General features: G+C 32.8%; 1 protein-coding gene across 1 annotated transcript; it reads right to left on the bottom strand.

The window, feature by feature from the left end:
- Positions 1-1,126: 1,126 nt before the first annotated feature.
- LOC130446261 (transketolase-like protein 2) lies at positions 1,127-8,630 on the bottom strand. Its single transcript, XM_056782391.1, has 6 exons — positions 8,245-8,630; positions 2,835-3,170; positions 2,476-2,773; positions 1,949-2,416; positions 1,629-1,895; positions 1,127-1,575 (listed from the first exon to the last, which is right to left on the bottom strand). The coding sequence occupies exons 1-6, from the start codon at positions 8,337-8,339 to the stop codon at positions 1,171-1,173; spliced, it is 1,869 nt and encodes a 622-aa protein (XP_056638369.1). The 5' UTR covers positions 8,340-8,630; the 3' UTR covers positions 1,127-1,170.
- Between the last annotated feature and the right edge of the window lie 7,996 nt (positions 8,631-16,626).

The raw sequence follows: 16,626 nt of genomic DNA, 5'->3' as shown, positions 1-16,626 counted from the left end.
CCATGGATGTTTTTCGAAAAAGCGCCTAGTGGGAAAGTGTCGTTGTTAACTCCACAGCATTAGCCATTGCACTGTGACGAAATGCGAGTTTAAAGAAATTTTCTAGCAAACACTCAGAAATGGTTGTATCTGATTGTATAAATTTTGGGCAGACCTTACCGAAGAACGAGATTTTAATCCGACACTCATTTATTTGGATGTACTTAGCTTGCCAGAGCACAATTTAAGAGTAAACTTTGGCTTCTATTAGTAACCAGCGAAAACTGTACAACGGAACGCGTTTGGTGCTGAATAAATTGATGGCCAACATAATTTACTCAATGATATTCAGAGAATAATTCGAAAGTTAATAAGTTCTCATTCAGAGGATACCGATGATCCATGATCATAAAAAAAATTTGTGGTCTGAATCTAGAAAATCCATTTAGCATGTTTAAGAGTTGGAAGACTATCTGCGTTATTTGTTAATAACGCAGATGATAAAACAAAAAATGTTCTGGTATCTTCTTCAGTTTGATTTCCCAAGATATTTCTTGGTCTGCCTCTTCCATTTTCTTTGTACTCGTACCTGTAGTGTTTCCAAATCTTCTAGAATTCATTAAGTCAAACGCGCTTTTAAAATCTATAAAGATTATGTGCAGCTCTTCATTGCATTCCCATAATTTTTATTGTATTATTTGATCTACTATGTGAATTGCGTTGATTTTTTTTGTGTATGTCACTTCTCTGGGAACTTGTTTTGTTTCTAGATTGTCTCGTTAAGTTAATGAATTTGTTCTACTCCGTATTTCAACATCTCAGCTTCTATTCTATCTTCTCCGAGGGCTTTTCCATTACTTAGTCTTTTGATTTCTTCTTCTACTTCATTTTTAGTTGGGTGTTTTTCTTCTTTTATCTGATTCTGTTATGTTTTTTCAATCTTCTTATAATTTATTTTCATAGTACGCTTTTCATATTTTCCTAATTAAACCATTCTTATCTTTTATTCCTTTTGGTTTTAGGGTAGTGATTCGATGTTTTATCTCTTGCTCTACAACAGCAGGAGTTAGTTGCAGCCCCCTAATCTATATCATTTCATACCATCTCTTCTGTAGTATAAAAGGATAAAATAAAAAAAAAACTTAAAAACAATTCCATATTTTTTTATTGAAAACATTTTCAAAGTAACATTTATTTTCTAATAACTTCATCAACGTGATTCACAATATTTTTAGCATCGATTTTATAATAGTTCAATAAATCTGCCGGCTTACCAGATCTAGGAACTCTAGGAATGGCTATGTGTTTAACATAAATATTAACTTCTTCTGCCAAAGCAGCCAGAACTGCTTCTCCAATACCTCCTTCGGGATAATGATCTTCAATGATCAAAATCTTGTTACCGCATTCACGAGCGTTTTTGACAATACCAATTTTATCAATAGGTTTAATTGTGAATGGATCCAAGACTCTAACGGCAACACCGGAGTTAGCTAATTGCTTAGCAGCTAGTAATGATTCATGTAAAGTAACACCAGCAGCTATTATCAAAACTTGATCTTTAGGGGATGAAAAAACGACATTTGATTTACCAATCTGAAACAAATATCAAGATGATTCATTGTAATTTTAATATAATAATGACTTACTTCAAATATCTGATCGTTGGGATAAACCACAGCAGTAGGAGCCCTAGCGGTACGAATAAAAGTAATCCCTTTTGTATTGGCGGCTAATTCAACCGCCCTTTCAACAGCTACTACATCTGATGGATAAAAGACAGTACTTCCAGGTATGGATCGGAACATAGCAAGATCTTCAAGGGCCATTTGACTCGGTCCATCTTCACCAATAGAAACTCCACAATGCGATCCGCATATATTGATGTTTGATTGTGAGATAGCAGCCATGCGGAGCTAAAATAATACCGAATTGAGCACCTACTTATTTTTTCGTATGATTTACTCACTTGATCGAATGCTCTAGTGAAGAACGCGGCAAATGTAGAAGCAAAAGCGACAGTGCGATCTCTGCAGCTTATTCCCATAGCTATACCAACGAGATTTTGTTCTGCAATGAAACATTCAATAAAGTTTGTCGGTCCGTATTTCTTCATCGCTTCAGAAAACGTAGAATTACTCATTTCTCCATCGAGTGCTACAACTCTTGGATTTGATTCGGTTAATTTAACCAATGCGGTACCATAGGCTTGTCTTGTAGCGAGCATCTGACCTTGCTTATAATTCGGAGGAGAAGAAAGTTTAATATTACTAATATTAACTGCTGGTACTTCTGATAAAGGTGCTGGAATTGTGTAATTTAGTTTACCCGGATTCTTAATCAAAGATTTCAAGTGTTTAATCACTCTTTCAGTTTCTCCACCGAGAGGTTTACCATGCCAATTTTCTTTGTCTTCTATATTTGGAAAATCTCTTCCCTGTTACAAGAAATTCGTTATAAAACGATTAAATTTGAATATAAAAATAATCAACTTACTTTGTAAGTTTTTGCTATAAGAGCTGTTGGTTTTCCTTTAACAGTAGCAGCAGTATCGAATGCTTTAACTAGTGCTTCTACATCATGACCGTCTACTATAATAGCGTTGAAGTCAAACGCTTCTAATCTCTTTTTATAGAGCTCCAAATCGTGACCTACCATAGTAGCTCGTGTTTGACCAAGTCTATTAGCATCCAGAATCAATACCAAATTGTCTAAATGATAGTAACTAGCAAAGTTAACTGATTCCCAGATAGATCCTTCGGCACTTTCACCATCACCGATCAAACAAAATACCCTAAATATTTATATTAATTATCATATGATGTGATACAATGTTTTTATCTTATATAACTAACCTGTAAGTGGCTTCTTCAATATATTTTCCTAGATAAGCCATACCGGCTGCAACAGCAAGCCCTTGTCCAAGAGATCCAGTACCAACATCGATGAAATTCAAGCGAGGTGTAGGATGTCCTTCGAGATCACATCCTAGTTGTCTCAACTTTTTTAAATCGGATTCTTGTACTACTCCATTTTCCACCCAAGCTCCATAGAGAGCGGGAGCGGCATGCCCTTTGGAAAGAATAAAACGGTCACTGGAAGGATCTCTTGGTGCCGAAACTTTGTAGCGCATTGTTCTAAAGAACAATACTGAAAGTATTTCTGCGATAGAAGATGATGTCGTTGGATGACTGTAATCAAAAAATACATTAATCATTAATATAATGAGAAGAAGAGGAAATGTTTATCTTTTGCGGGGATGGAAAGGGTGTAGTCATGATTTGGAGCTCAAAGCAAACACCTAATACATGAAGAGAGCAAGACAAGATGAAAGAGGTAAGAACCATCTAAGGACACAGTTTTTCAAACTTATCTTCGTTCAATTATCTAGGAGTACCAATAAGACTAATAAGTATCAAAAATAATAGAGAATACAAAAAAGTGTATCGAACATCTGGTAAAAATAAAAGGTTACTCAAAAGCAAGAATATCACAGGATATGGAAGAAAAACAAAGAAATATAAGGAGAACTGAGAGGAGAAAATTTGATAAGGTAAATAAAACACAAAGACTAAATTGGTCAAGACACATCATGAGAAAGAAACTTAACAGAAATAGCGTGGAAACCAAATTGAAGAAGATACCAGAATTCTAGGAACAATAGAATAAAAATCAAAGTGCAGAAGTAGAAAAGAATAGGCTGACAAAAGAAACGAGAATCAACAAAAAACTATAACGAAAATAAGAAAGGGAGTAATCCACCCCAATAAAGGAATTTGAAGTTGAAGTAGTTGAATAATTAATATATAATTTAATAGGAGTAGATAAAACTAATTACAAGCATACCATTTCAATAATAAAGTTTATATATAGACAAATATTTTGAATTTTTCTTTTTTCTGAGTCATTTTAGGTGCTATTTTATTTTATTGGTACTTCTATAAAAGTATACTTCTATAAGAGTCAATGTTAACATGTCGAAGGTCACGTTCACCATTCAAATTAAAATTTCAAATATGCACTAGTAGGGAATCGAAATTATATCCATTGATAATAAGTAAAAATCAGTACCGTTCATTCTGTAGTTATAACCAATATCAATTATCTTAAATGGAGTTGTAGTTTCGAATTTAATAATTCTAACACTTATGCAGGGTATCCCAATTCAAAAATTTGTCATAATCGTTTATTTTTTCAAATGACAACATTGTAATTTTGTTATGAACAATACATTCGAAATTATTACAATCTATTTTTATAAGTGACAGAGTAATAAAATGATAAGCACTCGGAATCCATAGGCCAAACATATGATAGTAAATAAAATTATTTAGTTCCGAGACTTATTTTTTTTAATGGAATTGTGTTTTTATCCGATCTATTTTATTCAAACAGAAGATTATTAATATTATTGTGGTCACTATAATAGATGAGCTAATTACGTGATAATTTAAAAGAGAAAGTCCCTTGAGTAGGGACTGAATAAATCAACCGATTTGGTGTTACGTGGATCTAACAACTTTTTATCGTAAAAGAACTGAGTTGCGAGACTTTTTTCTGTTTACAAGCTTTGTTTTTGACTTCTCATTTCTTTTTGTGGATAGACCTCATTTTTTCGTTTGCAGTACCCTCTACTTCTTTTTCTTAAAGCCTAATCTCTGTTTTAACAGCTTCTTATTTTTGTAAGTAGTTTTCCTCTTTGTTTTCCAGTACAACTTCTTGAGCTTCAACTACAGTTTTTCTCAAAGCCCATTCCCTGTCTCTATGGCTTTGGTGTCTTGAGTACCCACAGATTTCAATCCTTTTGATTTGGTTTCGGGGAGATACATAGATGAGAAACGAAAATCAAACCTGCTAATGCTGAGAACTTGTGGTCCTGTCAAATTAATTTCATGTTGGTGGTCAAGTTTTTGAATGGCTACTCTACTATCTGATATCTGAATAAATATCTTTGCAACGAGCTGCGCATGAAAAATGGAAGGTTGTGAGCCCATTGGGATAGCGAGCTTAGTTCCTGGGCCTACCTCTACCTGTCCATTTTCGAGCCACCAATGTAAAATACCAAAGAGCTTAATATTTTGACAAAAGATAAGTTTGGAAGACCCAGCAATCGTGATCATATTTATAGACACTTTACATTCCTTCAGAGATGTCAAATAATGTCGCCGGGTTTCTTGTTCTCTTCATTGTATGCTTCTATTGCAAATTTTATTGCTTCACTTTCTATTAAAATCTTTAAAGAGGTTAAGTTCAAATTCAAATTTAGTGTTATCGCAAGGCAGTTTATTTAAGGTTGTTTCTTTAATTTTCTAAATCCAGTTCATCATTTTGTATTCCAAACCTCAGTAGCTTTATAAAGTGAGTCGTGCCTATGGCTTACTGCTTGAAAGTGTTATCTCCATGTCATCCCGATATATTTGTTATAGGGCTAGTACAAACAGGAACGTTCTTGTTCCTTATTGTACTAGGATAGTCATCGGTCATCGATGCATCCGTATTCTGCATTGGGTAGATTTACAAGTAGATGATCGAGTAGAAGTGATAGGCCTAGAGGGCATCCGTTTCCCATTTTTGTAGTTATTGCTATCCCCTTCATCAAAGCCATCATTTTTTATTCGATTCCTCGTCTCACCAGTGCTTGAAAATTGATTTCTATGCAGAGGACTGTTATAAGTAGTTCCGTTCTTATGTAGGAATCATCATCATTACATCAACATGAAGGAAAAGATAGGATTTACTTTCTTCCCTGCTTTTGAAATGAACATCTTTGTATGTGGAAAGAACAGTGGAACTCCATGTGAAAAGAACAGTATTTAAACGATTCAATTCATTCAAAATTATAAACTTTTCGTATGAATTTATATATTTCATATACAAAAACGCAATTTTGAGTGTATGAAACATCTTTGTGAATGTAAGTGTGTAATCTAATATAGAACGAAATTATCTTAGCATATGATTATAGCTATTAAATGATATCTAAGTGTAAATATTAAATATATTACGTAACCATTCACCACGAACTGAAATTCCATTTCCATGCACTCTTATCACATATGGGTGATATTAACTAATAATAATAATCAGTATTAAGAGATTGTTAGGTAATTTATTCATAGACACATCTAAGTGTATAAACCAACACAGGGTGAACCATTAAAGCAATATTAATTACTACTATTATAATTAAGCTACAATCAAAATCCGGTAAAAAACATTGACCTTAATATTTGTGTAGATCGATGATGCCCTATCGGGTTTCCAGTGTCATCGATCTAAACACAACCACAATTGTCGAAAGTTTTTGCTCATCTTAAAGGTTTCGTGAGATACATACGAAGATGGTCCCAGAAGTACCATAAATCCACGGATTGATGTGAAAGACATTCCACCACCTCATGTCGTTTCGACGAATCCTCATCTTCGTTCGAGTCACATATTCGCGCGTAGCCTCCTTTCTCTCTCCTGAGTTCTATGAGAGATTCTGGAGGTCTTATCTTTTTGTTAGAGTTAGACTGTTGGTTATATACCCCGATCTTCTTGGTTATCGGAACGTCTTATCTCATTACTGCATAACGTTTGTTATAGTACTTAATTCGATTACTATGATAAATTACGGACAGTTGTAGTCAAATTAAGGATTCAAGAAAACACGAAAATTTTGGAAAAAATATATTTATATCGTTAACTGCCGACATCATCTCTTCAATAAAGGATGAATGACTTTGTACATTATCTTTATGAAAAAAATACTATCTTCTTAGCCAAATGCGGTCATTTTCGTTAGATTTCTTTGCTCGATAGTCTATGAAAATTATCCTCACACTCATCCAATAACTGGAACGATCTTTGCCTTATTTGGAGCCGTTTCTTTCTTTTAAGGTCATTGTTTAGATTGTTTTTTTTTTTCGGGTGTGAAGTGGTTTCATTAATGGTTATAGAACAGCGCAAAAATTAATTTTAGCATTGCCAAACACTTGATGGAAACATCTTAACTACGCAGTTTTTATTTCATTGTAAGCAAACGCGGCACCCATTTCGCGCACAGGTTTTCATGTCCAAATTTTCAGTTAATATGCGATGTACTACACTTTTTGAAATGTCAGCAAACTCGCGAATTTTCTTCTACATTTCTAGTGTCGTCACCACGATAACCATTTTTTTCCAAGTATACAAATTCACTGAAAACGTCCGCTATTGATTGCTACCAAACAAATACTAAACAACGTCTTCAAGCTGTTAACTTTTTAATACAGTGGTGTATTTCAAGTAACTACCGCCATCTCTAAGTCAGGACAGGTACTTCTGGAACTATTATCGTATTTTTTATATTAGAACATAATTAAATTAAAATATAGTAATCCCCATTTACTTTTATTATTTTGATGCTCAAATTTGACATTCTCTATAACTATTTGTTTCCATATGTTCAAGATAAAGTAAAGTAGAAATAGGACACTGCTTACTAACATCCTTGACACCCTGTAGATATATTACTAGTCGACTTATGCATATTAATATCAAACATGTTTTCCATTTAAATTAATTTATAAACACATTGTATAATAATTAGAATAATACTGATATAATTGATAGTATAATAATTATTTTATGTAATTACATTGATAAATCAAGCAAAATCAATCGACGTCTGAAAATCTATTTAAAACATATCAACATAAGAGCTCTTGAAACTTTTATCGTAAATTTTTTGATAAAATTTTTGTTACAATAATGCCCATTCTAATATTTATATCGCTGTCTAGGCATAGTAAAATTACTTTTTTTGTCTCACAAAGATGTATTATTTCCTGTATTTTAAATAATCTACAAACTTTTCACAAACAAACAATTAAATTTAAATAAACAAAATCGATACTAGTTCTAAAATTACGTAATACATATTCCAGCCATTCAACAAGTGTTTTTATTTCAAAATAATCCCTGGACTATAACGTTAACAATAACCGTTCTCTAGAGGTGAACGAAACGTACTTTTAAATGACCTTAAATGTGAAATGAAAAAAAAAATTGGGTTCATTAGTTTAAACTATATTGACGCTTATATTATACAAAATACTATAATATTTGAGTTTTGTTTTGTTTTAAATTGTGTTGTAATAAACGAAAACGATTCGAAGTTTGGCGGCGTAACTATTCCAACTCTAAATTATAACTGCTTAGTCATTTCATTATGTTTTGAGGATGTTAGCCGGTTTGGTACATTTTATTTCTCGACTAAGAACTAAAATAATTAATAATTACCCAGAACTAGCTGCTGCTGTTGATTCAACGCTATGTATCCTTATACGTGTAGCTAAATCCCTTAATGTTTGAAAATCGGTTGGTGTTTTCGCCATTTTGAGTACCTACGTTTACGTTCTCACTCGACACTATTCAACTGATTGGAAGTCCCCAAGACCATTCACTTAAATACACTTTATCAGTGTCGGAACTGGTATTACATACACAGATATATATTTACAACACTATATATTACTACCGATTTGAAAACGAATAAATCAAAAGGTTATCTTTTTAATTTTTATTTATATTAAGTAGGTACTGATGTTTTAGAAGTACTAGAATTAGTTGGATAAATTAAATACGATTGTTTCGGTTAAATAATAAATTATTACATAAACGGAATTGATGGTTGCTGACCTGGCAGTGGCGCATCATTTATTATTTCTTCTACATTTACAATTTTTTTTTAATATCTTCGTTGCTTCTGTGTACTATTTGAAGCTTCTTTGTCTTAGTTCTAGTATCGATTTATTATTCCGGAGTGACAGGGAAGTTAGATGAGAGAAGAGTTTAGCAGATGTATATTTTTTCAACTATTGTTAGAAAGTGGAAAAATTTTAACTCGATGTAAAAAAAATTAGCTATCCATGTTCTAGGATTAATTATGCATGAAGGAAAATTCACTTAACCCTTGGAATAGTTTCATTTAAATGAGGTTTATTTACATTGAGATATTATATACAGGGTCCTTCACTGAAAGTATATGGACTGACTAGTGTTCTGAAAATTCGTCATTTTAAAGGGAATGCTATGGCTTTATTAAATTTTAAAAATCTACGCAAAATTTCAATACAACTTTATATAAGGCATGGTATGCCTAAAGTCCACCATTTTTTAATTATTTTACATTTTCTCAGGCTCTTTTAGTAGCTTTATCACATTCCTCGTATATTACAAGCAAATTGAAATAATCTTCATTAATAAATCCTAAACGGGACATGATAAACACTTTTTTTGGTCGTTCCAGACAACCGACAGTTAAAAACCATGAAAATTTCAGTTTTTTCAAGTTTCTACAAAAACCGTTAATTTGAGATATATGAATTTACTATCGAAGTCCCCTTAATTTAAAGCGTAGAATCCAATGGTAGAGAGAAAAATGAGAAAAAATTAAGTTTTCGAAGTTTTTATGTAGGGAAATCATTTTCTGAACACCCTATATAAATTGTTTTCATGGTTTTCATAGATTTTGAAAGCTGTGAGTGTTATTTGTCTGAATGCCAAAAATATTAGACCTGACTCACTTAAACTTAGAAATATAATTTTTTTTTAGTGGAGGATTGCATGTGTCCAAAAATTTCGAAAATGTGAAATAATTAAAAAATGGTAGACTTTAGGTATACTATGCCTCATATAAAGTTTTATTGAAATTTCGCGTAGATTCCAAAAATTCAATAAAAACCATAGCATTCCGTTCAAAATAACGAAGTTTGGGTCCACTTCCGATATAACCGGAAAATTCAGAAAACTGAAATTATTTTAGTTGAAGCGAGCATTTCGGAAAACCCATGCAAGCAAATTTTTTAATTTTCGTTTCAGAACGATAATTCATATGTTCTAATAGAACGACTCATATTTATATTTTATAGGGTATCGCAATAAAAACTCTATAATTGAGCGTTTTTGAAGTAGCATGATCCATTTATCCATACCTGTTCCCCCTACTTCGATTATCACCTATAGAAACTTTGAAACGTAACGCGCCATATTTAGTATGTAATATAGCAGTAGTAAAATGAGAATTTTGGGTAAAAAATTCTAAAAATTGGCATACGTTTTCATGACATGTGAATAAATATGGATGGAGTTCTGCCAATTTTTAGCCTAATAATACCATTTTTTACATTTCTGGCTATTCTCTACCTTTGCTTTCTGTTTTAATTTTGCTCCTATGTTCTCTAGCTCATACCCGTCTATAATTCTTTCATATTGAGGACTGTATAGGTTATTTTTTTGGCATAAAAAAACAGATATTCAACAAAAAATTTAGAATTTTCGTAAATATCACCATATACGACCGAAATCCAAGCTGCATCACTTCATAGTTATAGTCCAGAACACGACCGTTTGTTTCAAACATTTTCTGTGGTTTTCTTTCTATTGCGAGGCTCAACACTATATTTTGAGACGTCCAAACAGTTTTAGGAGGTCTTTCTATTAAATAACGAGACTGCGCGCCTAGAGGGCGCCCTAGACGGGTGGGGTAATCTAGATATCTTGTCTATGCACGTCTCAAAACACGTTTCAGTCACTATTACAGTATTACAGTAGTGGCGGTTTGAAACGAACGTGATTTTTTCTCGGACCGAAAAACACGAGCCAAGTATCAATCTTAAATTTCTCGTTAAATTGGAAAAAACTCCAGCTGAGTGCTATAAATTATTGTAAGAGCCCTATGGGGACAATATTCTATCTCGTGCGCGTGTTTTTGAGTGGTTTAAGCGCTTTAGTGAGAGCCGAGAGAGCGCTAAAAATGACTAGCGCCTTGGTCGTCCCGTGACTGTTTCAACTCCGGAAACAGTGACCAAAATTTCTGGTCTGCATTTCCTTGAAAGTTTAGGAAAAGATCTGCTCTGAAAGGGACCCGATTTGAGTCGATGAAAGCGGTAAAGCAAAAAACGGCAGAGCTCCTGTAGGCACTCACCAAAGAGGACTTCCAGGACTGCTTCGATCAATGGAGAAAATGTATGGAAAGGTCTGTGGCGAGGGTAGGGAAGTATATTGGAGGGGAGCATTCTAATGTAGAATAATTTTTATAATAAAACATTTTTTCGTAACCAGTCTCGATATTCAATAGCCAGACCTCGTTCAATTTCAAATTATGAATTCTCTTTAAGCGATAAAACTATAGATTTTGAATGTACCATCGCTACCAAAAAATAAAACGTAAGTAAAACAAAATGGGCTCCTCAGGTTTTCCTCGATTCTATTTCTTTCGATAGCGCATCTTCATTAACTTGTTCTTAACTTAGAGCACTCAAATTTACTGGAAAGTAATCCAGATAAGAATTCACCAAATTTATTGTTAACATTATAATGTGTCATGTCTTTATGGTTTTCTAGAAAATTTTGGACAACGTTTATACATCATTTCCAGGCGATTTTCTTTCTGTTCTTTCAGTTTGAGGAATTTCTCTTTCGGATATACTAATCCCTTGTTATCTTTTTGTATAGCTTTTACAAAATTTTTCATCAAGTCGAGCTCTATGTACAAGACATTAAGAGAATCAGGATTTACCGAAGAAACATTTTTGTTGCCTGGAGTGTGTGATTCACAATTGGAACCCACTTTCTTTCTATAGTGATTTTTTCCGTCCTTATAGTCCAAGGAAAATTGTGATTTTCCGCGCGTATTTAGAGTATCAAATTTTGTTAAGAAGAAATTTCATATTTTCATGTCTTTTTCATGTCATACATGAGGAACCGGCACAAATGGAAGCTTATTTCCGTTTAACCAGCAAACTAGTTTTAGTCAGAGTCCATGAACAATCACCAGTGATTTGGATGATATTCCAAATTCAATAACTTAATGAAAACAAGAACATTACGTTAGGACGAAATCACTTGCTTTAGAAAAGTTTTATTTCTTCACCACGATGTCAACAATAGGAAATTTTTGGAGCAAGAGAAAGTAAATTCCATTCGTTTGATCTAGACCTCAAAAGCTCAGCCTGTTTTTTAGATAGATGTGGATATTTTGAAGTCGACGCCTCATAACCTGGGTAGATATTTGCAGATATCTCATCGTACTGACTTAGAACAAGATCCGGAGTTGAATCCTAGGTTTCTGATGGATTTGGGAGTTTTGGGATATGCACTTCGGCACTAGGTAGGATGGATCTGTTAGTTAAAGACAAGATTGTGTTTGGATTTAATTGTAATGTCTTTTGTTTGAATCAAGGGGAAATAATAATTTGGTTCGGTCCAAATCATTGGTATAGCAAATAGTATAAGTCTGGGTTTTTGTTTAGCCTGATAATGGAAATTTGACACACATTGCACAACATTTATGTTTTATTATCTTAATTCTACAGAGGAAATCTAGAATAGTTTGAGATGTGAAAGTTAATTCTCCGCACACATAACAAAAACTGTACAGGTTATTAGAAGATTTTCGCGACATATTTACAATGGTAACAAGCGTGTATAAGATGTAATGAATGAAGTTAGTCAAAAAGACGCGTATATGAGGTTAGAAATGACTATGTAGTTGTCGCAAGAAAACTAAACGTGATTGAAACAGAGCTATTATATATTTCTAACACCAACATGAATAAAAATCTGTAGGAAAAGCTTAATTGAATATTTTTCTGTGGAATACAAGTTATACGATCGTAGCCCATAAAAAAACCATCCATCTTCCGGTGCGCTTTACTCCCTATGGATCCAAACACAACACATATATCCAAAGAAAGATAGACTTTTGATAACTGGATTGTAGACAATAAAGAAACTAAAGAGATAAGCACAAAAGACAGCTGACAGGCCGTTGAAAGATTGCTAGCTTATTTATTTAAGTGAAACTGACCGAATTTTATTTGATGAATTGCTATCGAAACGATTTCCATAAAAAGAGAAAAATATTAAGATAAATACTCTCCTATGGGACGTTGAAACTATCAATTCCGCTATTCTGTACCGATTTACTATACACTTGTATCCTTCGGGTCAATATTAATGGTTACTAAATTCATTATTAGTCCTGAAAACAAGTGGAAGGACAAAACATATTATAAGGGGAAGAAATTGAAAACAAGAAAATGAAATTAAAATTCATCTTGTTTTTAGAATGTAAGTGAATAATTAGTAACTGACCAAGATTAAACAAACAAAGATGTTACGTAAAAGGACAATAATAGAATAGAATAAAGCAGAATGACGAAAAAAATTATGAAAGATATAGAAAGAGGACCATAAGAAGGAATGCGGATGGATTCACTACAATAAAGAATGGAAGAGCTCCAAGAAGCGAAGTAATATCATTGATATTTCTTATCATTTTTATTTCAAACACTCTGTTTCATATTATACCTTGGTTGATGTCCAGCTTTCACTATCATTTGTAATTATTGTTGTGTAGATATTCATTTTGGTTTTTCTTGCTACCAAGGAAATTTTGATTGGACGGAATTGCTGTATACATCAATTCTTTTTCCAATTTTCCTATTACCGGACATTCCACGTTTTTTTCCAAGTTTTTTTTTCTTTTGAAGCTAATAATTTCGAATATTTTACTTTAGTTCCATTAATAGCCAGTGCCACTTTTTTCCCTTTGGGTATTTCATCAGCATATAGACATATTTGCTCATACTTTGGGAATATTCAACTTCTTTGGTTGGTTTCTTTTATTTTTTGACACAGTACAATTGGAAAAATATTCCAGACATGGTGATCTTAATCTTCCAACTGAGTGGTAGAAAATTTTGCAAACACAAAAGTTTATGTAATTTCCAGACAAAAACTAATTCAATCATCAACAGTATATCTTGAGGTATTACGCTAGAAAGCAACTACGAAACAAAACTTCATGCTAAATTTTTGAACAAATATTTAACATTTCAAGTCAGGTTGAATACTATGATTAATTGAAACATATCAAACTAGGCATTGAATTCATTCATGCACGTTTCGAAATTAAGAAACTCGTGTGACATACATACAAAGTTGTCACTTTTTTAATAGTTATAAAGTCTTTTTGTCCTCATTTCGATAACACGAGACAAGTCTTGTAGAAGTAGATCTTTTCCGGCAAGTTTCAATTCTAAATCAACCCAACTTCAGACAGACTTGACTAAGGTAACATCAATTTGAAATCCAAACCGTGTTGAATGATCTGTAGTTGCCTTCTATTTTTACGTACTCTTCCCATCTATACCAGGCGATGTTTTCGGTAGTGTTTGGATGAGTTCACGACTATTAAAGTAATTATCAAATGATATGTTTCGATGTAAGTCAGATATTGGTGAAATATCATCAATTTGTCTTCATTCTGTACTATTTTTTATGCAGTCGAATAGAAGAGAGATTTGTAGAACAACAAATCGTTACATTGACATTGTTTTCCTGAATTGTTCAATGTCATATCCTTCAGCACAACAGAGATCTTTCTGCATGATAAAGTAGACCAAATATTGCTCTAATATCCACAAAGTAGGTTTCTTAAAGCTCTAGTTCTTAGGATTTAAGGAAAATATTCCATATTATCCGAGGATAAAGGTTTTTTGATTTTGTTTTCACACTACATCCTTCTCTGAATTTACGGTGTAATCTAAAAGCCGCACTGATTTTGAGATCGTTTCTGTAGATGTATCGTCTTCTCAGAGGTATTCTTTCTTGCTTTTTTTGATTATTGTTACTAAAACAAGTCTTTCTACATCTCATCTCCGAAATTTTTCATTACATATCTTCTTTCTCGTTAAATGTCATGATACAACTTTCAAAACGGTACTGAGATGCCACTAGCAGCGATGGAAATTTTCAAAAAACGCGTCACGTTTGAAATTTGATGAAGTATATCATAGTTGAAGCTGGAGTTTGTACATGGTCATGCTTAATAACTCAGGTCCTCCATTACATTCTTCACTGTATTACTGGAAATATATCCTAGTGCACTTAAACTTCCTCATTCTGTACCCCTCTAAGATTGAAAATGGAAGTAACTAACGATCATGTGATTTTTAACATTAAAATCAACTTTCAAGGTATATAAATATTTTTATAGTAATCAACACGTTATGATAGATAATATTCATTTAATTTTCGTTGCTCCTCGTTTAATGTGTAGGTATACAAATATTTCCTGCTTTTTAATCTTCGCAAGCCAATGACTACATGGCGCAGTCGAAAATAAATCATGAGAGAGTGGAATCCATTACGGATACGGCCGCTGAATTAACGTCATCTTGAAAAGAATTAAACGAATGGAATTAATTATAAGATTGATGGATTTCTAAAATCTTTATGAGCCATCCGGCGGTATGGTATGGTAGTTTTAAGATTTGTGCTTGCTCTTAATCACTCAAATTTATTCGGAACTCATTCCCTTTTTTTTCTAATCGCATAATCAATAAAGTCCCTTTTAGGTTATAATCCGGAAAAATCTCATTGGAATATGAAAAGTTTCGTATATAGTTAATGTTTTATTGGACATATTTTTTAATTATGGGTTTTAATCCGTACGAATTGTTTGTTTTAATTTAATTAAATAATGGTTACCACACAATAACTACATATAACTGAGCACAGCAACTCGCTCTCCTTAATTTTGTTTTCAAATGCACAAACTTCACCAAATTTGATATTTTATTTTTCTGATTTATCCTACTCGTCAAAAGTTTCGGCTAACCTTATAATCCATTTATTAAATAACAAAATAATATTCTTCAAGAAATGTATTTTTCATTTCCAAACCTTTAGCGGGTGAAAACTTGTTGTCACTGAGAGTTTTATTTTTTTTTAATCGAAATATCTATCAAACACATGCCGATAGATGTCGTAAATTGCTTGTCTGGTTATTCCCATTCTTACAAAGTGATTAACGTAATCGATTTCTTCATCTTGATTTTGTTCCTAAAACTTGCCAATTACTCTACGTAGGTCGTTTTCTGGATTTTCCATACTTGATACTAAACTTCTAAGAGAGACTTGTTTCTACTGGGGACATTTGACAAAAATTCTCAATCAATTTACTTGATAAGCCGTCTAAAAATGTCCGAATTTTGGTTTGGTTGGTATTATAACAAATAAAACCTTATTTCTATTTTCAATTAGTTGTAAATTATTCAAATGTATCCATACTTTAAACTAACGCTTAATATTCAAAAATGTTTCTTGTACTATTCACATAAATAAACACATAGTAGTTCAAGTCAGAATTTTTTTGAAATTCGGCTTATATTTTCAAAGTGATCCAGCAGATTTTTTGATATTATATCACATTGTCATCTGCAAAGCTGAAGTTAAGTATGCTAGAATAATATTGATTCCAGAATTGTGCCCTGTAGAACGCCTCAAGTAAAAACTTTTCCATTTACAAGAACTGATTGTTTTTTAATAGTTCTGATGCAGTTCTTTTGCTTCCTCTAGTGTATCCAGTAGTAACAGTGATGTACAGTATCGAATACCTTCGATAGGCCTATAAATATGTACAGGGAAAAACAGATGATCGAAAACTGTGTAAATTGTCTTCGCCTAGGTCATATATTGGACGATTCGTTACGTGGAATATTAAGACCACGGAATCGGATCACTTATTACCAATGAACGAATATCCATCCAATCCCCACCTTCCTCTTGATAAAGGTTCCGAAGAGAGAGTCGACATGTCAAGAATTTTCAAAA

Source organism: Diorhabda sublineata, chromosome 7 (genome assembly GCF_026230105.1).
Source record: "Diorhabda sublineata isolate icDioSubl1.1 chromosome 7, icDioSubl1.1, whole genome shotgun sequence".
Taxonomy (NCBI): Eukaryota; Metazoa; Arthropoda; class Insecta; order Coleoptera; family Chrysomelidae; genus Diorhabda; species Diorhabda sublineata.
The sequence above is the reverse complement of the archived record's forward strand: the minus strand, read 5'-3'. Positions and strand labels throughout refer to the sequence as shown.